At 38.6% G+C, this 25,523-nt stretch overlaps 1 protein-coding gene across 2 annotated transcripts in view; it reads right to left on the bottom strand.

The window, feature by feature from the left end:
- Positions 1-3,275: 3,275 nt before the first annotated feature.
- The window catches only part of RAD51C (RAD51 paralog C), a 42,027-nt gene continuing 19,779 nt past the window's right edge, over positions 3,276-25,523 (bottom strand). The window contains exons 5-9 of one of the 2 annotated variants that reach the window (XM_047758451.1): positions 21,579-21,710; positions 13,119-13,185; positions 11,702-11,762; positions 5,117-5,180; positions 3,276-3,570 (exon numbers count right to left, since the gene is read on the bottom strand). In XM_047758451.1, coding sequence (XP_047614407.1) covers positions 3,454-3,570; positions 5,117-5,180; positions 11,702-11,762; positions 13,119-13,185; positions 21,579-21,710 — 441 coding nt within the window. In that variant the 3' untranslated portion in view covers positions 3,276-3,453. The remainder of the gene's footprint in view (positions 3,571-5,116; positions 5,181-11,701; positions 11,763-13,118; positions 13,186-21,578; positions 21,711-25,523) is intronic. The other variant, XM_047758452.1, reaches the window with a different exon arrangement.

The following is a 25,523-nucleotide window of genomic DNA, read 5'->3' as shown; positions in this document are numbered from 1 at the left end:
GATTCCCAGGCTAGGGGTTGAATTGGAGCTGTAGCCCCCGGCCTACGCCAGAGCCACAGCAAAGCGGGATCCGAGCCATGTCTGCAACCTACACCACAGCTCATGGCAACGCCGGATCGTTAACCCACTGAGCAAGGGCCGGGACCGAACCCGCAACCTCATGGTTCCTAGTCGGATTCGTTAACCACTGCGCCACGACGGGAACTCCTAGCTGAGGTTTCTAAGCAAAGCATTGAAAGAGTGGCTTGGTTCCTCCTGACTGCTTATGAGAAAATGTAAAATGAGAGATATTAATTGAAGAAATTAAGCAAAAAGGAATCAGAATTTAAAGATTTGGAAAATTATCAGCTTACCAAATTGCAAAAAATTAAGACATCATGTTCTGAAGAGGACATCAAGGGTGTGGCTAGATCATGACTCTTCAAAAATGCTTATGGGATTATATAAGAGCAGAAATGGTGCCAATTTGAATGAAGGGGACAGAGACAGGACAAAATGAAAGAAGGCTGATAGACTTCTTGGATACGACAGGCCTGGATAAGGCTCTTTTGCTACAGACACAGGCTATTCTTCAAGAGGGAAAAATGACCCTGAAAGCTTATCAGACACCATCAGGGATCCTGCTTCATTTTCAATCAGAGTTGCCTCTGCCAGAATCTTGGGTGTGAGACTTCCCAGCAGAGCCTCAAGGGCAGAACCTTGAGAGCTGTGAGGTGATGCTGCCATCCCAGTGGACCTGGAAGGCAGAGTATCAAACCAAAAAGGATTCATGTCAAACCTTCAGATCAAGTGGAATTTGCTTTGCTAAATTTTGTACTGGCTTGGGACTCATCATTGCTTTCTTCCGATTTCTCCCTTTTAGAATGAGAACGTCTATCCTACCATTATCCCACCAATGTACTTTGGAAACTTTTAACTTGTCTGGTTTCACAGGTGGAGAAAAAAATTGCCTTGGAAAGAGCTGTACCTGGAATCTCACCTGTATCTGATTTAGAGGATATTTAAACGAGACTTTGTATTTCAGAGTGATGCTGGAATGAGTTAAGACTTTGGGGGCTGTTGGGATGGAATTAATGTACTTTGCATGTGAGAAGGACATGAATTTTGGGCAACCAAGGACAGTATGCTATGGACTGAACTGTGTCCTCTCAATATTTATATTTTGAAGCCCTACCTCCAATATGACTATATTTGGAGACAGGGCTTTTAGAAGGTAATTAAATGTTAAATGACGTTATAATGGTGGACTTCTCATAGGACTGGTGGCCTTACAAGACATGGAAGACAGATCTCTATGTATATTTACCTAGGCAAGTCCTTGTGAGCACACAGCGAGAAGGTGGCTGTCCATAAGCAGGGAAGATAGCCCTCACCTGAACTAGTCCGTGCTGGGACACTGATTTCAGACTTCTAACTTATAATTCCATGAGAAAATTCTGTTGTATAAGTCTATGGTATTTTGTTATTGCAACCCAAGTAGATTGGTTTAAGTGTACATTATGTTTATAATTTTAAAAATACCTTTCAGTGAAAGCAACAATGTTGAACTTTTTATTTAAAAAGAGTTGCAAACAAAAAGAAATAAAAAGAAATACACTTGGCTTTGTCTGTATTTATGGTCCTATAGTTCTTTTAACGTGATATAATGCTTTATAAAATGAGATCCTACAGTATCTTATGGCTGGTAACACTGATATTTATCACTTAACAACTCCCTCTCAATGTTATGATTTGGATAGAATATAAAATGATGGGTAGGAGTTCCCACTGTGGTGCGTGGGTCAATGATCCAAATTTGTCTCTGTGGCATTGCAGGACAGATCCCTGGATCAGCGCAGAGGGTTAAGGATCTGGTGTTGTGCAGCAGACGCAGTTCAGATTCAATCCCTGGCCCAGGAACGTCCATATGCTGTGGGTGTGGCCAAAAGAGGGGAAGGAAATTTTTTTTTTAATTATAGGTAATTTTTCACAATGACTGCAATAATTATAATAAAAACATATGCCTTAAAGCCCTCAAAAATAAGTATTTACAATTGGTCATCCTACACTAAAGTAGTCACTTGAAATTAGTCTTATATAATTAGGATGACCATATGCCTGATTTGCCTGAGACAGTCCTGATTTACGTCTACTGTCCTGGTATAAATAGTAGCAATACCTGTTTTAACTCTTAAAAAGTCCTAAGAGGAGTTCCTGCTGTAGCTCAATGGGACTGACAGCATTCTGGGAGTGCTGGGACACAGGTTGGATTCCTGGCCTGACATAGTGTGTTAAGGATCCAGTGTTGCCACAACTGATCTCTGGCTTAGGACCTGGGATCTGATTAGTGGCCCAGGATCTGGGATCTTATCCCTGGCCCAGGAATTCCATATGCCATGGGGTAACCAAAAAAGGGAAAAAAGAAGAGTCCTAGCAAACTATGGTTAGCCAAATACAATCAAACACAGAATTATTATATTTTTAAAACTGTATGAATTTAGTGTTCAATTTGGGATAGGAAATACCAACTGTCACTAAAATCTGGAAAATACAGTTGTCACAGTATATAATATTCAATTACTTAAATGATTTTCTCCCACTGGGAGCCGAAGTAAGTTTGTAAATGAATTAAGAAGTACTAAGAAGAACCAGGTACCAAAACATTTTTAGATGATTCTGAAACCACTCAAGAATCCAGATTTTTAATTTATTCAAGCAATGTTAAGATTACTCAAAGGAAAATGTCAATATACCTAGAACTGGATCACACCATGCTTCAAAAATATAGAAATAAATGACCGTGGGTTTATCAATTTGATATTCTGGAAGATAGATGTTTCAGTCAATGCTATAGATGGGATAACAATTCCAAAGTCCTTCCTTTGACATTATAAAATAACAAAAATAAATAAATAAATAAACAAATGACTTAGATTTGAGAATTGGGGTCACTAAAATCAGATTGGTCATCTAAAATTTGTATCATATCCATAAAGCGAATATAATGATATGCTGACTCATGGTGCTGACTTTTCTTTATAATAGAATGAGGTCATTTTCTAAGAATTACCAAAGCTACATTTAAAAGAATGTGAAAAAAGTCTTTTCTTCCCAGAAATGTCTAGGCAACTGGCAAAGGAAGGAGGAAAAAACAATCTGAATAGTGTATTCAGGTTGGCCACATGAGATCAGCTTACCTTATCTGCAAAATGCAATACCTGTATCATCTCTACTGAATGTTACTAAAAATGAAAACAGGGTTAAATATAACTGTAGAATACTGCTTTAGAAAAAAGCTCAGAGAATTGATTTTATTTTTACTTAATACAGACCTGCTTCATTCACTCACCATTCACTTAATATAGACCAAATTCAGTCACATCATAATGTATTTATATTTCAAAGTAATGAGTCTACCTACTACTTGTATACATTGCATCTCTCACAGCATCAATACATGTGTATACTTTGAGGCTAGTCTTTGGATTCCTGTTCTTCCTCTGAGTCCCGTGACCGTTTCCGGGAATTCAATGAACCTTCTGTTTGTAATGAACATGCAGGAGCAACAACAGCATCTCTAAATCCCTGAGGCTGCAAGATGAAAAAATATACAAGTATGTTTTAAGAACATCTAAATTAAAAACTGGTCTTCCAAATATTCTAAAGTAATTGATAAAAGGGCTACTTTATTCTTGGGATAAAAGCTATCAGCCACTGTGAATGAAGAGGATAAACCTTATAGAGAGGTGTCCAAGTCAGAACTATACTATTTTTCAATCTAGAGTATTTTACATATTTACTTATACATACACAGAAATAATGCTGCATAATAAAAACATTTTCTCTAAAAGTCAGTCCTAACAAACTTCATGGTGACTCTACTGCAAGAGGTGAAAGGGAATAGTATGCACTAATTACTTAAGTACTTTAGAAAAACTTTCACAATTAAATCCTCTAAAATAAAGTTCTCTAATTAGGATACTTTAAATGCACCTGAGCAGTGCACAGACTAAGTAGATTATTCAGTTTCAGAAACTTTATTTCTATTTTTGTTCTTAAAAAATGAAACACCAAGAATATATCTGATTCAACACTATTGATAAAAACATTATTTTAGCCAAAAATATATGTTCTGTGATATAAAAGTACTGGATAATGAACATTTTAAAGTGGGATATATTTCACTTACACGTGGAATTTAAAAAATAAGGGAGTTTCCATTGTGTCTCAGCAGTAATGAACCCAACAAGTATCCATGAGGATGTAGTTTCAATCCCTGGCCTCACTCAGTGGGCTAAGGATCTAGTGTTGCTGGAGCTGTGGTATAGGTTGCAGACGCGGCTCAGATCTTGCATTGTTGTGGCTGTGCTGTAGGCGCCAGCTGCAACTCCAATTCAACCCCTAGCCTGGGACTTCCGTATGCCACAAGTGCAGCCCTAAAAAAGCAAACAAAACAAAAACGAACAACAAACTAGTGAATAAAACAAAAAGGAAGCAGACTCATAGATACAGAGAGCAAATTAGTGATCACCAGTGGGGAGGGGGAGGGGGCAGTAATAATGGAAGGGATTAAGATGTACAAACTATTATGTACAAAATAAGCTACAAGGATATGGTGCACAACAGCAGTAATATGGCCAATATTTTATAATTATTTAAATGGAGTATAACCTTCAAAAATTGTGAATCACTATACGGTACACTTGTAACTTACATAATATTATACATCAACTACACATCAATTTTTTAAAAAAAAAAGTGCAATGTATTTGGTGGTTATGATAGATTTATAATTTATATAGATCAAAATGAGTAATGTTGGTATTTTTTCTTTTCTGGAAATCTTTAACAACTTTCACCTTAAAAATCTTTACCAACTTGACATTACACATGGCATGGAACACAGTACCCTACAAATAAGTATTTCCTCCATCTTTGAGAATAAATTTCAGTTCAATTGTTACTAAAGTATTCTGTATATACACTACTATCTGGGGGATAATGTTCTAAGCATCATAAGCTGTCCTCAAATATGCTTGCTGCCTACTGAAGTTAACAGAACCAATCTGTAAATGTTATCTTCAGATAATCACTGCCCACTAACACCAAAATCCCACTCCAATCAAATGATACTGACTGTGATTTGAAATAGTACTGTAGATTCCTTCTGGCTTGGTGATTTGTATAATGTTGCCAACCTGCTTAGAGAAAAAGAATAAATATACACAATTATATTACCTTAATTAGTTCAGATGACTGATTTCATAATTTAAATTTATAGTCTACTAATTCTATAATTTTGTTCTCTGAGAACACAGAAAGCAAAGAAATGTAAGAAATACTCCCTTTAAAAAAAAAATACTCCCTTTAGTTCCTGTTGTGGCGCAGTGGAAGCAAACTCGACTAGGAACCATGAGGTTGTGGGTTCAATCCCTGGCCTGGGTTAAGGATCCAGCATTGCCATGAGTTACGGTGTAGGTCACAGACGTGGCTCAGATCTGGCGTTGGCTGTGGCTGTGGCACAGGCTGGCAGCTGTAGCTCCAATTCGACCCCTAGCCTGGGAACCTCCACATGCTGTAGGTGCGGCCCTAAAAAGCAAAAAAACAACAAAAACTCCCTTTAAACAATATCTATTTGTATACATGTAATTAACTATTACATATGACAACAGAATTGTTTGCATAGATGAAATTTTAAAACCTAAAAGTCCAATGACTGATTCAAATAATTTTATACATGACAAGATACTATTTACACTTAATAGAGGAAAATATTTAATAAGAAAATACTAATAACATATGAAGCGTAAGTTATATCGCATGACCCCACATTTATGAGTAAGTTTGTATGTATATAGTATATACAAAAATTACTAGAAGACCATAATAAAAAAGTTAAGTTGTAAAGGTTACAAGATGTTGTTTTTAATTCAGTTATCTATATTTTTCAAATTTTCCTTAGTAATTGTGTATTTTTTGTGTGTTATAACAGAAGTACTAAGAAAATTTCTTGATATATAACTGAGGAACACATACTCACACTAACATAAATAATCTAGGTAGACACATCCTTTCAAAATAACTATGTTCAGAAAAATCACTATCATAAAAGGACAAGGCCTGCTTAGGTAGGATTTTATTATATACTCCACAAAGTAAATAATATGAAATGGAAAGCTGGGGAGCTCCCTAGTGGCCTAATGGTTAGGATTTGATGCTTTCACCACTGTGGCCCATGTTCAATGCCTGGTCTAGGAACGAAGATTCCCACATAAAGCTGCTTTACACCGTGGCCAAAAAACAACCAAAAACCTTGAAAGGTGAAAGTAGTTGAGAAACAAAATTCTAAGCACTTATTAACTACACTCAAATACCACAACAGCAACAAATACAGCAGATCCTTGAACAATGTGGGGGTTAGAGGCACTGAACCCTGTGCAGTTCAAAATCTGAATACTCTGCCTAACAAACAAAGGAACTGATAAATTCCAAAAGGCAGGAAGCTGAAACAGTTTGGGTAGAATCAGGACTCAAAACCTTAGTTCTTTTAATTCCACATATTGTGATCTCTAATTGGATGCAAAAAATTTCCCCACACTGTGAGTTCCCGAGTTGCTCAGTGGTTGACGAGCCCGACTAGCATCCATGAGGATGCAGGTTCGATCCCTTGCCTTGCTCAGTGGGTTAAAGATCCGGCGTTGCTGTAAGCTGTGGTGTAGGTCACAGACATGGCTCAGATCCAACGTTGCTGTGGCTGTGGCATAGGCCAGTGGCTGCAGCTCCAATTGGACCCCTAGCTTGGGACCTCCATATGTCCTTGGGTGTGGCCCTAAAAAAAGCAAATAAATAAATAAATAAATTTTTACAATGCTTTAGGGTTGATAGTCTATCTTTTTAATGCAAAATAAAATAAAAAATAGAGGCATGGTGTATTTCTCCCACCTTATTTAAGAAAAAAATATACTTTTTGGTTCAATAAAACAAAATTAGGTAACCTTATAAAAAATTAGTATTTAAATCAACTTGTATCACGATAGGCTCAAAAAAGTACTCAGTACAACCAATTTCTCTGAGAAAATTATTAAAAAGTAAATAAGCTTTTAAGAAGCATTTACAGGGAGTTCCCATCATGGCTCACCACTAATGAACCCTACTAGTATCCATGAGGACGTGGGTTCAATTCCTGGCCTCGCTCAGTGGGTTAGGGATTCCACGTTGCCGTGAGCTGTGGTGTAGGTCAATGACACAGCTTGGAACCCGTGTTGCTGTAGCATAGGCTGGAAGCTGCAGCTCCAATTTGACCCCTAGCCTGGGAACTTCCACATGCCTCGGGTTCAGTCCTAAAAAAAAAAAAAAAAAAGAAGCAACAGCATTTACATGTTTATTAAGAATCCTAAAGTCAAGAGTCCCTGTCATGGCTCAGTAGTTAACAAATCCAACTAGGAACCATGAGGTTTCGGGTTCGATCCCTGGCCTCGCTCAGTGGGTTGGGGATCCGGCATTGCCATGAGCTGTGGTGTAGGTCACAGACACGGCTCGGATCCCAAGTTGCTGTGGCTCTGGCGTAGGCTGGCAGCTATAGCTCTGATTAGACCCCTAGCCTGGCGGGTGCAGCCCTAGAAAAGACAAAAAAAAAAAAAAAAAGAACCCTAAAGTCAAATGGGCATTAAGTATTCAGGTTGAAAATCTTCCTCAAATTGCTAGATAAAGATAAAATTTTTTATTTCATGTCTACATCTCAAGAGATCTTTTTAAACAACAAACTAAACCAAAGAATCACTTGGCTCATGGCCCCAGCTGAGATGAAGCCTAACATATGGCTGAACTACATAGTTTAGGTCAGGAAGAAACAAGACAGAAGCACAATTTGTGCTCTAAAGCTGAGACACATACGAAACACTGTGTGGGGGTGTTGATATATTACTCCACTCTACCACCAGATCTTCTTGGCAAAGAGTGGTATAATTCTGAACAATCTTGGCCTCATTTTAATGAATATGCAAATTACAGGAAAACTCACACAACATACAGGACAGAGGGAAAAGTATTTCTTTTAAAAACTGCTGGAATGTTATTCCATTATTAGTCAAAGGGTAAAAATCAGGTGCTTCTGGTGAAGAATGGCGACTGGGCATGAGATGGGACACTTAAATTTAATTCTCAATATAAATTTGGCTAGTCAAGGTTCTTAGTTTTCTGTTCAAACTAGAAGTGTTCATTTTTATAATTATTTTCACCCAGCATGAATTTCTATTTCCATCCTTTCAAGATAAACTAAATTTTAAAACGCATACAAGATTTCAGGCAACTTCCATAACTTAAAGATATCTATTTCGAACAATGAGGAAGAAAACTATGTTGATTCTATTATGTGAGGCCAACTTATTCTAATAAAGTATGCACATTACTTATCATGTATCCATAGCCTAGAAAAAAAAAACAATTTGGGAGTTCCCATCATGGTGCAGCAAAAACGAGTCCGACTAGGAACCATGAGGTTGCCGATTCAATCCCTGGCCTTGCTCAGTGGGTTAAGAATCTGGTGTTGCTGTGAGCTGTAGTGTAGGTCACAGATGCAGCTCAGATCCTGCATTGCTGTGGCTGTGGTATAGGACAGCAGCTGTAGCTCCAATTCGACCCCTAGCCAGGGAACCTCCATATGCCTCAGTTGTGGCCCTAAAAAGCAAAAAAGAAAAAAAAAAAGCAGCTTGGAGAAGATTTTTACCTGAAAAGGAGGATAAGAGCTATACCTTTAGATTTGTGGGCAGTCAATGCAATAACGTAATTACATTCTAGAAACAGCAATTGTAGGAGAAAATGAATGGATTCTATGATAAAGTCAACTTATAAAATGTGCATATTACTACCTATTTCATAGTTATTTGTAAAGTAAAATGAATATATATACACACACACACATACATAGCACTTAGCACAATAAAGACCAGTTAATAAATATTCAAAAAATGGTAGCTATAACAGAATATAATGGGGGATGATATGAGAAAACAAATGCATATATATACATATATATGTATGCCTGGGTCACTTTGCTGTATAGCAGAATTGGCATGACACTGTAAATCAACCATACCTAAATAAAAATAAAAAGATATTTTCTATTTTTCTCTAAAAAAAAAAGATAGCTATCATTTGCTACTTAAGTTAATCTTTCTGGGTCTCGGTCTTCTCATTGTTAATGATAATAAGTATAGATTCTTCAAAGAGTTATCAAAGGACTCAGATATAGAGAACACATTAGTGGTTACCAGTGGGGAAGGGGGGGCAATATTGGAGCAGGGGATTAAAGGTACAAAATATTACGTATAAAATAAGCTATAAGGATATACCGTACAACAGTGAACATAGCTGATATTTTATAATTATTATCAATGCATAACCTTTAAAAATTGTGAATCACTATACTACACACCTATAACATAATATTATACATAACTATATTTAAAGTTTAAAAAGAGCCATTGAAGGGATTATATGAAACATTATATATAAGGTGCCCAATAAAACACTAGCAAAGTAAGCACGAACTAAAATGATAGTATGGGATATAGGAAAAAGTTCATATAACAGTAGATTTTCTAGAGTTCCCGTTGTGGCTCAGGGGAAACAACACGAGTATGCAGGTTCCATCCTTGGCCTCGCTCAGTGGGTTAAGGATCCAGTGTTGCCGTGAGCTGTGGTGTAGGCTGCAGACTCAGCTTGGATATGACGTTGCTGTGGCTCTGGCATAGGCCGGCGGCTACAGCTCTGATTAGACCCCTAGCCTAGGAACCTCCATATGCCTTGGGTGCAGCCTAGAAAAGGCAAAAAAGAAAAGAAAAGAACAGAACAGAACAGTAGATTTTCTCTAGATCTGTCTATTCAATGTCAGTGCTCTATACCACTCTCTAATTTCTTGGGCAGGATTAGTAAGAAGCTGAAGTCACAAAATAGCTAACTCTTAAAAAAAAAAGGTATGATTTTCTGATCGCACGGCTACCTAACCAATGCTAACTTCTAGGATTTAACAAAGAAGGCAAACTTCTCCTTCTGATGAGTACATAAAAAGATGAAAGAAACATCTTTCTCATTTTTTTTTTTTTGGTCTTTTTGCCTTTTCTAGGGCCACTTCCTGTGGCATATGGAGGTTCCCAGGCTAGGGGTCTAATCGGAGCTATAGCTGCTGGCCTACGCCACAGCCACAGCAACGCAGGATCCAAACCGAGTCTGCGACCTACACCACAGCTCACGGCAATGACGGATCCTTAACCCACTGAGCAAGGCCAGGGATCGAACCCGAAACCTCATGATTCCTAGTCGGATTCATTAACCACTGAGCCACGATGGGAACGCCGAAAGAAACATCTTCCTGTGCTATTATTTTTTTCTTACTTCTTAGTTGTATTCTATTAGTATTTAATTCTAGAATAATAGTGGAAGACTACTATTATATACTAGCTCAAAGGGTAATTTCTAAGAACATTTATATAATGGGAAGCACTTTACAGAAACCTAAATCTCCAAAAATATAAGAATTTGTTCAAAAGACTCATCTGGAGAATTGTTGCCAAGTCTTTACAATAGGGTTTGTTGCTGGGAAAAGAACTGCTTTGTGAATCCAGTATACAATGACTTATTTATAGAATTGGGGGGATGGGAGTCAATTGTAAAGCACTATGTATTATTGGGGAAATAATTACCTGAGGTCTTTGGAAATGCCATCTTTAAGAGAGAAACAAAGTGGGTGAACTAGTTACAAAAGAGGTATATAATTGTAATTGGTTCTGCTATAAGATCAGGGTCAATAAAATCTAACTTGGTCAGGAATGATATTTTTCAGTTTGTACAAGAATGAACAAATGGGATAAAGAAATAGACAATATTTCTGACCAGACCCAACAGGTATTTAAGCAATTCTTTTTTCCATCTTTTGTCCACAGGCTGTCTCAATTTCCCTACTTTACTGGAGCATTTCCAAACCAAGTTCTCTAGGATATACCAATTAATTTCAAAAGAGGCCAGCATAAACCTGACTTTTCTAGAAGTGCAGAATAAAAGACTCTACAGCTTTCAATTGCCTATTTTAAAGAAAATGAAAGCTAGTTTGTTCACTTGCTCAGCAGCTTTAAAGACAAATACAAAGGAAAAAAAAAAAAACAACCAAATACAAAGGTTTCTTACTGTCATAGTTTTATTTTCAAGAACAATACTTGTGAAAGGCAAGTAAGTAACTGGATAATAAAAGGTAGGAAAACATAAAAGAAAACAAAAATAGACACAATTTTATACAAGAAACATATTAACTAAGAAAACCATTCTATTTTCCACATAAATTAGTCCTAAAGGTAACCTCAAAAGTTCTCCTTTTGTCCCGATTTTACCCTTCTTTCAATCCCTTCCAGGAACACAGAGTACTCACCTCCCTCTGCATGGCTAATAAATGGTACTTGATTTCAAAGAGCTTTTAGAAGGTAGCATTCTTTGGCTGCCTACTCATTTCAGGTGCACCCCATCATTTAAATATTCCAAAGAATTTCCTATGTAGATAAATGTGCAGTATAACAACATGTTTCTATGTTTGCTTTAGGGGATGATGAAGGCAACAAAAGCTTTAGTTCCTGGGGCACTGTAGAACTCATCCACTGGCCTAGCTCTAAGAAACTGAGATGTGTTCAGCATATTAACCCAATATTCCGAGTTAATAACTTGTTTCTATACTAACCTTTGCCTTTGGTCCCAATGAAAGATAAGCCGTATTGTAGCAGCATGTCCCCAACTTTCCCCTGAGGGAAAAAGAACGTGATAATTGACTAGGTTGAAAGTCTCTCAGAATGCCTCTGACCAAATAGTTTTACTCTACTTAATTTAACGTAAGGAAAGTATACTCGATTTCAAAAAACCTAGTACATGGGTAACATCCTAAGATTAATACATTTTTACTTTACTTACCTGTGGATCATTATCATTAGCCTCTATTTGCTTTTAGAAACTTTATAGTGTGAGCCAACCTATTTGCTAACCCTCCTTATCATCAGACTTTTTAACGTATATCTGACTACCAGAAGAAAAGCAAAAACTCTGACAGAATATTCTTAAAGATTTCAGTAGAAATCAATCTTGAAACATTGTGTTTTTGTTTTTTGTTTCTTTTCTGCTGCACCCACAGTGCGTGTAAGTTCCTGGACCAGGGATGAAACCCATGCCACAGCAGGGACCCGAGCCTCAACAGTGACAATGCTGGATCCTTAATCTGCTGAGCCACAAGGAAACTCCTCAAGCACTTTTTAACAAAACCATAAGTAAGGTTAGGAACAGTCATATAGTGTGGTATTTATTTGTTTATTTTTAGGGCCACATCTTCGGCATACGGAAATTCCCAGGCTGGGGTTGAATCAGAACTGCCGCTGCTAGCCTACACCACAGACGGCAACACCAGATCTGGGCCACATCTGCAACCTCTGTTGCAGCTTGCAGCAAGGCCAGATCCTTAACCCACTAAGTGAGGCCAGGGATCAAACCCATGTTCTCATGAATATTAGTTGGGTTCTTAACCTGTTGAGCCACAGTGGGAACTCCATGATTCGTTTTTAAAAGGATTTACTGGAGTTTGCATCGTGGCACAGTGGTTAACGAATCTGACTAGGGAACCATGAGGTGGCGGGTTTGATCCCTGGCCTTGCTCAGTTGTTAAGGATCTGGCGTTGCTGTGAGCTGTGGTGTAGGTCGCAGATGCGGCTCGGATCCTGTGTTGCTGTGGCTCTGGCGTAGGCCGGCGTCTACAGCTCCGATTAGGCCCCTAGCTTGGGAACCTCCATATGCCGTGAATGCGGCCATAGAAAAGACAAAAAAAAAAAAGATTCACCTTTCCTCCTCTGACTGTGCTTTCTGAGGGCAAGAGTCATCTTATGAATATTTATATGCTAACACAAGAGATGCCGGAGAGTAGCTGCTCAATCAATGTCAAATAACTAAGTTTGAGTCAGTATCTAAGAGCACAATACTCTACACTAAGATTTATCAGTGAATAAGACAGATACAGTCTCTGCTTTCATGGAGCTCACAGTACTCAGCAAACATCAAATAAAAGAAGTAGAAAAAAATGTATTTAACTGAAAATGTTTCTCTGATAAATTGCCTACCCAATGCAGGAACCAGCAAGGCCTCATTTTTATCAATCTTTGTTGTCATCTGATTGGTTAAAATTACCTACAAAAACAAAATGTGGAAAAATGAGATGAGTATTCCCCCCAAAATTATCAAGCAGCTTTGTGATTTTAGTATTTTGAATATAATCTAATTTAAAGAAAGACAAACTTGGGTAATGAAAACTTTTCTGATACTTTTTTTTGATTTACCCATAAAAATGAGTAAAATTAGGAGTTCCTGCTGTGGCACAGTGAGTTAATGATCCAGCTTGTCTCTGTGAAGGCACCAGTGGGATTCCCTAGCCCAGTGCAGTGGGTTAAGGATGCGGTGTTGGCACTGCTGTGGCACAGGTCACAGATTCAGCTCGGATTCAATCCCTAGCCCTGGAACTTCCATATGCATATGTGGGTGCGGCCAAAAACAGAAAAAAAAGAAAAGACTAAAATTATCTGGAAACATGATATCTATCAAATGTATAACTTTTTTTGTTTGTTTTGCTTTTTAGGGCTGCACCCTCAGCACATGGAGGTTCCCAGGCTAGGGATCAAATCAGAGCTACAGCTGCCGGCCTACACCACAGCCACAGCAATGTAGGATCTGAGCCGCATCTACAACCTACACTATAGCTCATGGCAATGCTGGATCCTTAACCCAATGAGTGAGGCCAGGGACTGAACATCCTCACGGATCCTAGTTGGGTTCGTTAATGGCTGAGACACAACAGGAACTCCTGTTAACATTTTTTTAACAGGCAAGAAAAAAGAACTTATTGTGAAAATGGAAGAATAAAAATACGGTAGGCATTCCCTTGTGGATCCAGTGTTGCCATTGCAGCAAGTTAAGGATCCAGCGTTAAGGATCCAGCGTTGCCATTGCAGCTGTTCAGGTTGGGGCTACGGCATGGGATGGATCCTTGGCCTGGGCACTTCCACATACCACAGGCATGGCCAAAAAATATACATAATTTTTCTATGTATTTTATATATATAATATATATCAACTATAATGGAAAAAAAATCATTTAAAAATTTTTTAATTATATATAGTAGATAATAGATAAAAGTCTATAAAGAGGCCACATGTAAAAACTTCATAAATGGTAATTTCCCACTGTGGCTGGGCAGGTTACGAACCCGACTAGTATCCACAAGGATGCAGATTAAATCCCTGGCCTCACTCAGTGGGTTAAGGGTCCAGTGTTGCTTTAAGCTGTGGTGTAGGTTGCAGATGCAGCTCAGATTTGATCCCTGGTCTAGGAACTTCCATATTCTGCAAGTGCAGCCCTAAAAAGAACAAAAAACAAAACAAAACAAAACTTCATAAATGCAACCATCAGAAACATGGCAGTCTGTGTCTTTACCATTATTGCCTCTCTAGAATATATTTATTCAAAGGAATATAAAATCCTTAATAAATAAACAAATGTTTACATTTTTAGGAAAGAGACAAATACAGTATTACCATTTATGATTTTATAAGAAAAAAAAAAAGAAATTGAGGCAAAGAATTATAAGAGACCTAAAATCATAAAGAGAGCACAGTATAAGTAAAAGAACTAGGAAAAAATAAAACCCATTAACAGCTCAATGACCTCAAATTATGACTATCCTAGTCTGCTGGTAACAAAGATATAAGTTGCCTTACAGATGGCCCTCAAGACTAAAAATATTGCTAATTTTTTGAATTAAATAGTGGCCTACAAAGATTCCATTATTTAGAAAGACAGTAATTTTAGGAGTTCCCGTCATGGCGCAGTGGTTAAGGAATGCGACTAGGAACCATGAGGTTGCAGGTTTGATCCCTGGCCTTGCTCAGTGGGTTAAGGTTCCGGAGTTGCTGGAGCTATGGTGTAGGTCACTGATGCCTGCTCAGATCTTGCATTGCTGTGGCATAGGCCAGCGGCTACAGCTCCTATTTGACCCCTGGCCTAGGAACCTCCACATGTCACCAGTGTGACCCCCAAAAAAGCAAAAATAAATAAATAAGTAAAAGGGAAAAAGTCATCAATTTCTTAAGAAAACCAAAAAAGAAAAGGCTGTTTGGCTGTTCCTACCACAGTGGTTAAAGTCTAAAATTTTTGTTTGTCTACAGAGGAGAAACTATGAAATCTGTGATCCATTTGGATCTCAATTTGACACAAACTGGATGACACAACTTTCTTCTAGTTCTTCTCCCCTTAAGTGCCATAGTGGTTTTCCCATGGGTTACCTTACTCCAGCCATCTTAGAACAAGCTAAGCAGGAATTTAAATTGGTTATTAATTGAAATATATGTGTACCTTGGATCCGCAGCATGTTGAATAATACTCTTTACTACACATACTGCCAAGTGCTTAATAATCTCAAGAAACTAGAATATTTACTTACACCAACACTTTTTGGTTAAAGGTGACTATCCAATTCTGCAGCCATTAGCCATATGTAGAATTAAAAAAAATAATTAATTAAAACTAAAAATTCAGGGAGATCCCTGATGGCTCAGCAGTTGAGAATCTAGTGTTGTCACTGGGATGGCTCAGGTCACTGCTGTGGCAAAGCTTCAATCCTTGGCCCAGGAACTTCCTATGCGGTGGGCATGGCCAAAAAAACTCCAAAAAACTAGAAATTCAGTTCCTCTGCAGCACAGCACTGGCTACATTTCAAGCGGTCAACAGCCATGCAACTACCCTATCAGACTGAGAATTTTCATCTTTGTAGAAAGTTCTATCAGACAGCATTGGATTACAGAATATTTAGTTTATCCATTACACATCTACAGGAAATCATAAATGAACGAACTGGCTTACCAGCTGTTCAATATCCCAAAATGATAATTTTTATCGTTAGCAAATATTTATAAAATATTAACACTACTTGTGCAAAAATCTTGGTTTTACCATGATATAAAGGAATAAAAGAATGAGTCAATTTTTTATAATGATTTAAGAATGAGTCTTAAAATAATGAAGTAATAATCACTTTGAAATTACGAACTTCATGGCTTTAAAAATACTTCTGCTACCCAAATGTCCTTCAGTGGATGAATAGATAAACAAAATGTGGTATATCAATAACATGCAAAATTATTTAGTCATAAAAAGAAACGGATCTATGGAGTTCCCATCGTGGCTCAGTGGTTAGCAAACTAGCATCCATGAGGATGGAGGTTTGATCCCTGGCCTCGCTCAGTGGGTTAGGGATCCGGCATTGCTGTGAGATGTGATGTAGGTCACAGAGGCAGCTCGGACCTAATGTTGCAGTGGCTGTGGTGCAGGCCGGCGGCTACAGCTCTGATTGGACCCCTAGCCTGGGAACCTCCATATGCCACGGGTGCAGCCTTAAAAGACAAAAAAAAAAAAAAAAAGAAAGAAAGAAATGGATCTATGCTACAACATGGATGAATCTTGAAAACAGTATGCTAAGTGAAAGAAACCAGACATAAAAGACCACATACTGTATAATTCCATTTATATAAAATATCCAAAAGTGATAAATCTATAGAAACAGAAAGCAGACTAGTGGTTTTTAGGGGCTAAAGGGAGGGTGTAATGGGGAATGATGGTTAATGGGTAAAGGATTTCTTTTTGGGATGATGAAAATGTCCTAAAATTGGATAGTAATGATGATTGCAAAACTCTGTGAATATACTAAAAAGCAGTAAATTCATGAATTTATAATCATGAATTTCATGATTATGTTAATTATACCTAATAAAACTATTAAAATATTTTCTGCTAATAATCAAATAAATGCATCACTAAAAGGACTCTCTCCTTTTAAATTAAAAAGTTTAAAAGATTCAGAGTTTGTAAAGATGTGGGGAAACAAGAATTCTCACTCACATTATACACATGAAACTATACAATTTTTTTTTTTTGGTCTTTTTTTTGCTATTTCTTGGGCCGCTCCCGCGGCATATGGAGGTTCCCAGGCTAGGGGTCCAATAGGAGCTGTAGCCGCCAGCCTACACCAGAGCCACAGCAATGTGGGATCCGAGCCGCGTCTGCAACCTACACCACAGCCCACGGCAACGCTGGATACTTAAACCCACTGAGCAAGGGCAGGGAGAGAACCCACAACCTCATGGTTCCTAGTCGGATTCGTTAACCACTGCGCCACGACGGGAACTCCAAAACTATACAATTATAAATCAACTGTATCTCAAAAAAAAGTCTATCTTCTATTACAGCCAAAAAAAAGGGTATAATTGGAATCTAATCAAGAGGAAACAGGAGTTCGCACTGTGGCTCAGTGGTTAATGAACCTGACTAGTATCCATGAGGATGCAGGTTTGATCTCTGGCCTTGCTCAGTGGGTTAAGGATTTGGCACTGCCGTGAGCTGTGGTGTAAGTTGCAGATGCAGCTCAGATCCTGTGTTGCCGTGGCTGAGGTGTAGGCCTTCGGCTACAGCTTCAATTGGAGCCCCAGCCTGGGAACCTCCATATATCACAGGTGTGGCCCTAAAAAGATTAAAAAAAAGGAAACATCATAGACACCTCAAATTAAGGGATGTTCTCTAAAATTACTGAAGTGTATTCTTCAAAATACAGCAATGGCAAGAAAACAAAGAAAGGCAACTAAAGAGATACTACAACTAAAAGCAACATGTGATTCCAGTTGGCAAAATGTACTGGGGAAATATTTGCTGTAAAGGACATTATTGGGATAACTGACAGAACTGGAATATATACCAAAGTGTTGTATCAAATAAAATGTCCTAAATCTGATAACTATACTGTGGATACATATGAGAACATTCTTGTTCTTAGGAAATATACACTGAAATATCAGATTAAAGGATATGATGTGTACAACTCTCTTCAAACAGTTGAGGAAAATACATAAACTAGTTGTGCACACTCTAGTATGCAGAAAGAGTGTGGGGAGGGGGATGAGAATGATACATTAAATCTTGGGAAAGGTTATATGGGTGTTCTTTATACTATTCAAATTAACAAAATAAATAAAATTTTATCTTTTCCCCACTGAAATTAAAAAAAAAAGATTCCCATTCATTGGGGGAGAGAACACACTTTGGAATAAGATTTCTAAAGATAATTTGAGGAGTTCCTGTCATGACTCAGTGGTTAATGAATCTGACTAGGAACCATGAGGTTATGGGTTCGATCCCTGGCCTTGCTCAGTAGGTTAAGGATCCGGTATTGCTGTGAGCTGTGGTGTAGGTCACAGACGAAGCTCAGATCCCACGTTGCTATGGCTCTAGCGTAAGCCAGCAGCTATAGCTTCAATTAGACCCCTAACCTGGGAACCTCCATATGCCAAGGGAGCAGCCCAAGAAAAGGCCAAAAAAAAAAGATAACTTGATAATATATGAGGTGGCGCGTTCAACCTGTCCTTGCTTATGGTATAGACTCGGATTCAGAGTTGCTGTGGCTGTGGCATAGGCCGGTGGCTACCGCCCCGATTGGACCCATAGGCTGTGACCCTCCATATGCTGTGGGTGTGGCCCTGAAAAGACCAAAAAAAAAAAAAAGCCAAAAAATAAAGAAATTTTAAAAATAAAAATAAAAAAATAGATATCCCTTTGGCTTAACACTTTCAGAAATAACCGGACATATGGACAAAGAAGCACATATAAAGTTGTTGATGCCACTGTTTCACACAGTGAAAAAGCAAAGCCAACTTTAAAGCCAATCAATAGCAGTGGTTAACAGGCTATAGGAGTTCCCTGGTGGCCTAGTGGTTAAGGACTTGACATTGTCACTGCTGTGGCTTGGGTTTGATCCCTGGCCTGTGAACTTGCACATGCCATGGGTATGGCCAAATAAAAAAGTAAAAAAAAAAGTTTTTTAATAAAAAACAATGCTATAATCATACAATAGAATACTCTGCAGCTGTTAAGGTAAAGCATACTTAAAAAGCAGTATGTATCAGAAGATGTTCACAATATACTAAGTGCAAAACAAAAAATGCTTTGTGCAACAGCATAAACGTGTTATAACTTAAAAATATGTTTATGTATGTATAGCATAAGTATGGAAAAATATATACTCCAAACTCAACAATCATCATCTCTGGATAATAGATAATATAACTGCTTACTTTCCATATTTTTGCCTGCTTAGAACTTTTATTACAGCAAGCTCATATAACTTAAAATTGTAAAATGTACTTATTAGCAAAGGTCATATATGCTTCTAAAGATGCTAACTGGGAAATTAAAAATCAAGCAAAGGAGTTCCTGTCGTGGCTCAGTGGTTAACGAATCTGGCTAGGAACCGTGAGGTTTCGGGTTTGATCCCTGGCCTCTCTCAGTGGGTTAAGGATCCGTCACTGCCATGAGCTGTGGTGTAGGTCGCAGACGTGGCTCGGATCCTGCGTTGCTGTGGCTCTGGCATAGGCCAGCGGCTACAGCTCCAATTAGACCCCTAGCCTGGGAACCTCCATATGCTGCAGGAGTGGCCCTAGAAAAGGCAAAAAGACACACACACACACACACAAAAACCAAGCAAAGAAGAATTTATAAAGTAAGGAGACGGGAGTTCCTGTTGTGGCGCAGTGGTTAACCAACCCGACTAGGAACCATGAGGTTACGGGTTCGATCCCTGTCCTTGCTCAGTGGGTTAACGATCCGGCGTTGCCGTGAGCTGTGGGGTAGGTTGCAGATGCGGCTCGGATCCCGCGTTGCTGTGGCTCTGGCGCAGGCCAGTGGCTGCAGCTCCGATTAGACCCCTAGCCTGGGAACCTCCATACGCCACGGGAGCGGCCCAAGAAATAGCAAAAAAAAAAAAAGATTAAAAAAAAATAATAATAAATAAGGAGAGGAAGTATGTCCTCAACCCATAAAGTCATATCTCCAGGAGTCACTATAAATGTTTTGGTCCTTTCATACGTTTTTCTTCATATATAAAAATATAAATGCACATATATAATTTTTATTTTCCTCAAAAGTGGGATCACAGTGGAGTTCCCGTCATGGCTCAGTGGTTAACGAACCCGACTAGTATCCATGAGGACACAGGTATGATCCCTGACCTCACTCAGTGGGTTAAGGATCCAGTGTTGCTGTGAGCTGTGGTGTAGGTCACAGATGTTGCTCGGATCCCAAGTTGCTGTTGGTAGGCCGGCAGCTACAGCTCCAACTGGACCCCTAGCCTGGGAACCTCCATAAGCCACAGGTACGGCCCTAAAAAGACAAAAAAAGAAAAAAAAAAAGTGGGATCACAATAAATCTATTACATAACTTGAATTTTTTCACTTAATCATACATCTGTATACCTCTTGTTCCATGTTAGTACATGTACATTTACATTATTCTTCTTAAACACTGCATAATATTCCCTGTTGCTGTTTAGAATACTTTTTTAATCAGAAAAGATGAAGCTGCTCCTGTTAAAAAACAAAAACTTAAGGACCATGCAACCCATTAGTCTTGAGTGCCCCCTACTGGGGGCTCTTCACTGTTATTAACAGCATGCTAAATTACAAATTAATGACAAGTACTTCAGAGACAGGACACTATGCTTTTCAAGATATGGCAAAAAACAAAAAACTAAAAACTGAAAAAAAATGTATGTTTTAAAATTATTTTATTGAGGAATTCTTTTTCCTTTTTTTGTGCTTTCTAGGGCATCACCCACGGCATATGGAAGTTCCTAGGCTAGGGGTGGGATCAGAGCTGTAGCCACCAGCCTACACCACATCAACTAGTGATCAGAGTCTGAGACCTACACCACAGCCCATGGCAACGACAGATCCTTAAGCCACTGAGCTAGGCCAAGGATCCAACCTGCACACTCATGGATACTAGCCAGGTTCGTGACTGCTGTGCCACCATGAGAACTCCTTGAGGGGTTCTTTATTTACTGGTGATACTAAGGACTCTGATCAGGGTAAAGACAAGAAAACCAAGGTAAGCAGTTTGACCTTCTCCCACATCCCTCCCCAAGTGTACATATGTCAGCGGTGAAATGTAATTACAGAGTAGAAGCAATGAAAACAGGCAGCAAAAAAAGTTTTTACATCAGCTTTTTTTTATCTCTTTTACTTTTGAGCTTACCTCTCTCCTCACATTACAAATCTAGATGATAGCCTGACCTCTGAACAAGTTGTTTATACTGTGTAATTTTTCTGTCCATCTGAGTCTGTGATTACGCACTATGTAATAATCAAAGACTCAAGAGTAAAATAAAAGTGAGGATTTTGGAAGATCTTACCTAAAACACATCAAGCATATTAAAAGAAAATACTGCAATTACCAAAGGTGACATTTCTTTATCAAAGTCCATTTTTATAATATGACATCTTGATTATGTTTTTTATTTTTCAGGAAAACTGAGATACAACAATTATAACTGAGTTTAATTTTTTGATAGAAACCAAAACTACATTCAGAACTGTGTATCTATATTATTTGTCTTAAGTCAGGCAAATTCTATTTTTGCTATTTCTAGAATTAACATTTTATATAATCTTCACTTTATAATAAAACTCCATTAACTAATAATACTTACAGCTAATCTGTGATTATTTGCAAGGCTGATCATCTGCTGGGCTAGGCCATTTAGCAATCGAGTACGAAGGGATAGGTCATCTAGCTCATGACGAAAAGGAAACGCAATACCATCCACTATCACCAATCGAACCTAAATCCAAAAGAGAGAATGATATTAAGTTTGGTATTTAAAATAAAATAATAAATGGCAACCAAAAAAGCAGAATCCATTACAGAAAAAAACTCAACCCCAAAATCCAGGGTTCTCATTCCAGCTCTCCAAAGGCTTTATATTGGAGAGTTATAAATATGTTCAATGCTTTCTACACTAATCACCAAAAGTTAAAATGTATTCCGGTTTGGTAATTTATCACCCTAAAAAAGTAATTCACAAAAAGAAAAAGGAGTAGTTACAATTTTCTTGTCATCTACCACTATGCACGGGCTTTACAGAGGTGCACTAATGAAAAGCACTTTTTTTTTTTGGCTTTAGGGCCACACCTGTGGCATATGGAGGTTCCCAGGCTAGGGACTGAATTGGAGCTACAGCTGCCGTCCTACCCAGCAATACCAGATCCAAGCCACCTCTGTGACCTACACCACAGCTCATGGCAACACCTAACCCACTGAGCAAGGCCAGGGATGGAACCCGCATCATCATGGATATTAGTTGAGTTCGTTTCTGCTGTGCCACGAAGAGAACTTCCAAAAACCTACTGTTCTATAAAGTTTTTCCTATATTCCATACTATCATTTTAATGAGTGCTTGCTTGTGCTAGGTATTTAACTGGGTACCCCATACGTAACATTTCATATAATCCCTTCAGGAGTTCCCGTCGTGGCACAGTGGTTAACGAATCCGACTAGGAACCATGAGGTTGCAGGTTCGGTCCCTGCCCTCGCTCAGTGGGTTAACGATCCAGCGTTGCCGTGAGCTGTGGTGTAGGTTGCAGACACGGCTCGGATCCTGCGTTGCTATGGCTCTGGCGTAGGCTGGCGGCTACAGCTCCGATTAGACCCCTAGCCTGGGAACCTCCATATGCCGTGGGAATGGCCCAAAGAAATAGCGAAAAAAAAAAAGACAATCCCTTCAATAACTCTTATTTTTTAAATTTAAATATAGTTGATGTACAATATTACATAAGTTACAGGTATGCAGTAAAGTGATTCACAATGGGAATTCCCAAATGTGATTTTTTTTTAATAAAAATTTGGAACCCAAGAGAGGGTTAAACTCTTTATGTTCCAGAAATATTTTGTGTAGTATAAATTACCTTCTTCCCAGAAACTCTCTCCTTTGTGCAATTATTAAAGAAGAAATTTTGGGTATATGGACCATGGGATAGCACCATTTGACATTCCTTGTATTCTTACTATTTGCTGACTAAGAGTAATTTATAAGAGATGTGAGATCTTTCCCATATTAAAGATCACAGATAAGTTGTCCTTGTGTAGAAAAATGAAAAAAGTGAGGATGTATCAAAATACTGTAATCAGCAAAATAACCATATTCTCAATTTTCATAGAATAAGGGTCAATAAAGACCCCATGAAGAAAAAAAGAACATAAAATTTTTGAGAAGCATTTAAGAACATACTTCCTGTCACAATCAGTCACAGGAAGTCTCTTTCATCTCTTAGGGTGAAATCTTGAAGTAAACAAAATACAACAAAATTCTGTAATAGTCAACCTTATAGTCTACATTTTCAGAAAAACACAGAGAATAATTTATAACCAGAAATAGTGAAACATTCATTAAATTCCACAACAAAAACAATCAAATCAGCAAGAAAACACAGTTCTGTTGTTTCATTTTCACCATACTTGTTAACATAAGCAAAAATATCAACAAGCATTAATATTAAAACAGTACTTGTGGGAGTTCCCATTGTGGCTCAGTGGAAACAAACCCAACTAGTATCCATGAGGATGCAGGTTTGATCCCTGGCCTTTCTCAGTGGGTTAAGGATCCGGTGTTACCATGAGCTGTGATGCAGGCTGCAGATTTGGCTCAGATCCCATGCTGCTGTGGCTGTGGTATAGGCCCAGCAGCTGCAGCTCCAATTTGACCTTTATCCTGGGAAGTTCCATATGCTGTATGTATGGCCCTAAAAAGCAAAACAAAATGAACAAAAAAAACCAATACTTGTGGAATTCTCACTGTGGCTAAGTGGTAAAGAACCCAACTAAGTATCCATGAGGATGTGGGTTCGATTCCTGGTCTCACTCAGTGGGTTAAGGATCTGGTGTTGCTATGACTTGTGGTATAAGTCACAGATGGAGCTCGGATCTGATGTTGCTATGGCATTGGCCAGCAGCTGCAGCTCCAATTCAATCCCTTGCCTGAGAACCTCCATATGCTGCAGGTTTGGTCCCAAAAAGAAAAGAAAAAAAAAAAAATAGTACTTGTTCAGCAGTGATGGGAGCAACTTTGCTGACCTAGGAGCAGCAAAAAAAAAAAAAAAAAAGCACCTGTTCATCAGTGAAGGGAGCAACTTTGCTGACAGCTATTAAGTGCTTAACTAGTAGCTTTATTTTGCAAACTAATGGCACAGGTCAGATATGGATATATAGGTTTATCAAAACTCAAATCAATGAAAACTTCATACATTTGTGGTAGGAATGTAAGATGGTTTAGCAACTGTATAAAATGTGTATAAAAATGAAAAAAGTGAGGATGGATCAAGATACTGTAATGTAAAAAGTTAAACATAGAATTACCTTATGATCCAGCAATTTTACTCCTAGGTATATTTCCCAGCATTAAAAACTGGTACTAAAACAAATACGTGCACACACATACTCAGAGCAGCACAAATCACAACAGTCAAAAGATGAAATCGTGGCATTCCTGTTTTGAAGCAGTGGAAACGAATCTGACTAGGAACCCAGAGGTTGCAAGTTCGACCCCTGGCCTCACTCAGTGGGTTAAGGATCTAGTGCTGTCGTGAGCTGTGGTATAGGTCACAGAGTCGGCTCAGATCTGGCGTTGCTATGGCTGTGGTGTAGGTCGGCAGCTGTAGCTCCGTTTCAACCCCTAGCCTGGGAACCTCCATATGCCGTGGGTGCGGCCCTAAAAAAAAAAGACAAAAAAAAAAAGATGGAATCAGGGAGTTCCCTGGTAGTTGTTAGGGTTCAGTGCTTTCACCTCTGCAGCCTGTGTTCAATCCCTGGTCTAGGAATGGAGATTCCATATCAAGCTTTTGCACACCGTGGACAAAAAAAAAAGACGGAATCAGTCTGAATGTCCATCAATAGAATGTTAGCCATAGAAAGGTCTGAAGGACAAATGCTAAAAAGTGAATGAACATTGATCACACTGTAAGTGAAAAAAATAGACCAAAAAGGTTACATGTCATATGATTCCATTTATATGCAATAACCAGAGTAGATAAAACCACAGAGAAAAAAAACAAATTGGTAGTTTCTTTTATTTTTTTTTTTATTTTTATTTTTTTTGTCTTTTTGCTATTTCTTTGGGCCGCTCCTGCGGCATATGGAGGTTCCCAGGCTAGGGGTCGAATCGGAGCTGTAGCCGCCAGCCCACGCCGGAGCCACAGCAACGCAGGATCCGAGCCGTGTCTGCAACCTACACCACAGCACACGGCAACGCCGGATCGTGAACCCACTGAGCAAGAGCAGGGATCGAACCCGCAACCTCATGGTTCCTAGTCGGATTCATTAACCACTGCGGCGCGACGGGAACTCCTAAATTGGTAGTTTCTAAGGGCTTTGTAGGTAGGGAAGAAGAAGGAGCAACTCCTTAATGGGTACAAGTTTCCTCTCAGAGTGACAAAAACATTTTGGAACTAGATACAGGTAATGGGGTCGTACAACATTGTAAAAGCACTAACTGCACTGAATTGTTTACTTCAAAATGGTGAATTTTATTATGTGAATTTAACCTCAATTAAAAAAATCAAATAAATGGAAGTTTTCTATAAGACTCAACAGGCTATACAGA

Source organism: Phacochoerus africanus, chromosome 14 (assembly GCF_016906955.1).
Source record: "Phacochoerus africanus isolate WHEZ1 chromosome 14, ROS_Pafr_v1, whole genome shotgun sequence".
NCBI classification, from domain to species: domain Eukaryota; kingdom Metazoa; phylum Chordata; class Mammalia; order Artiodactyla; family Suidae; genus Phacochoerus; species Phacochoerus africanus.
Note: the sequence above shows the minus strand (reverse complement) of the source record. Positions and strands in the feature narration are given on the sequence as shown.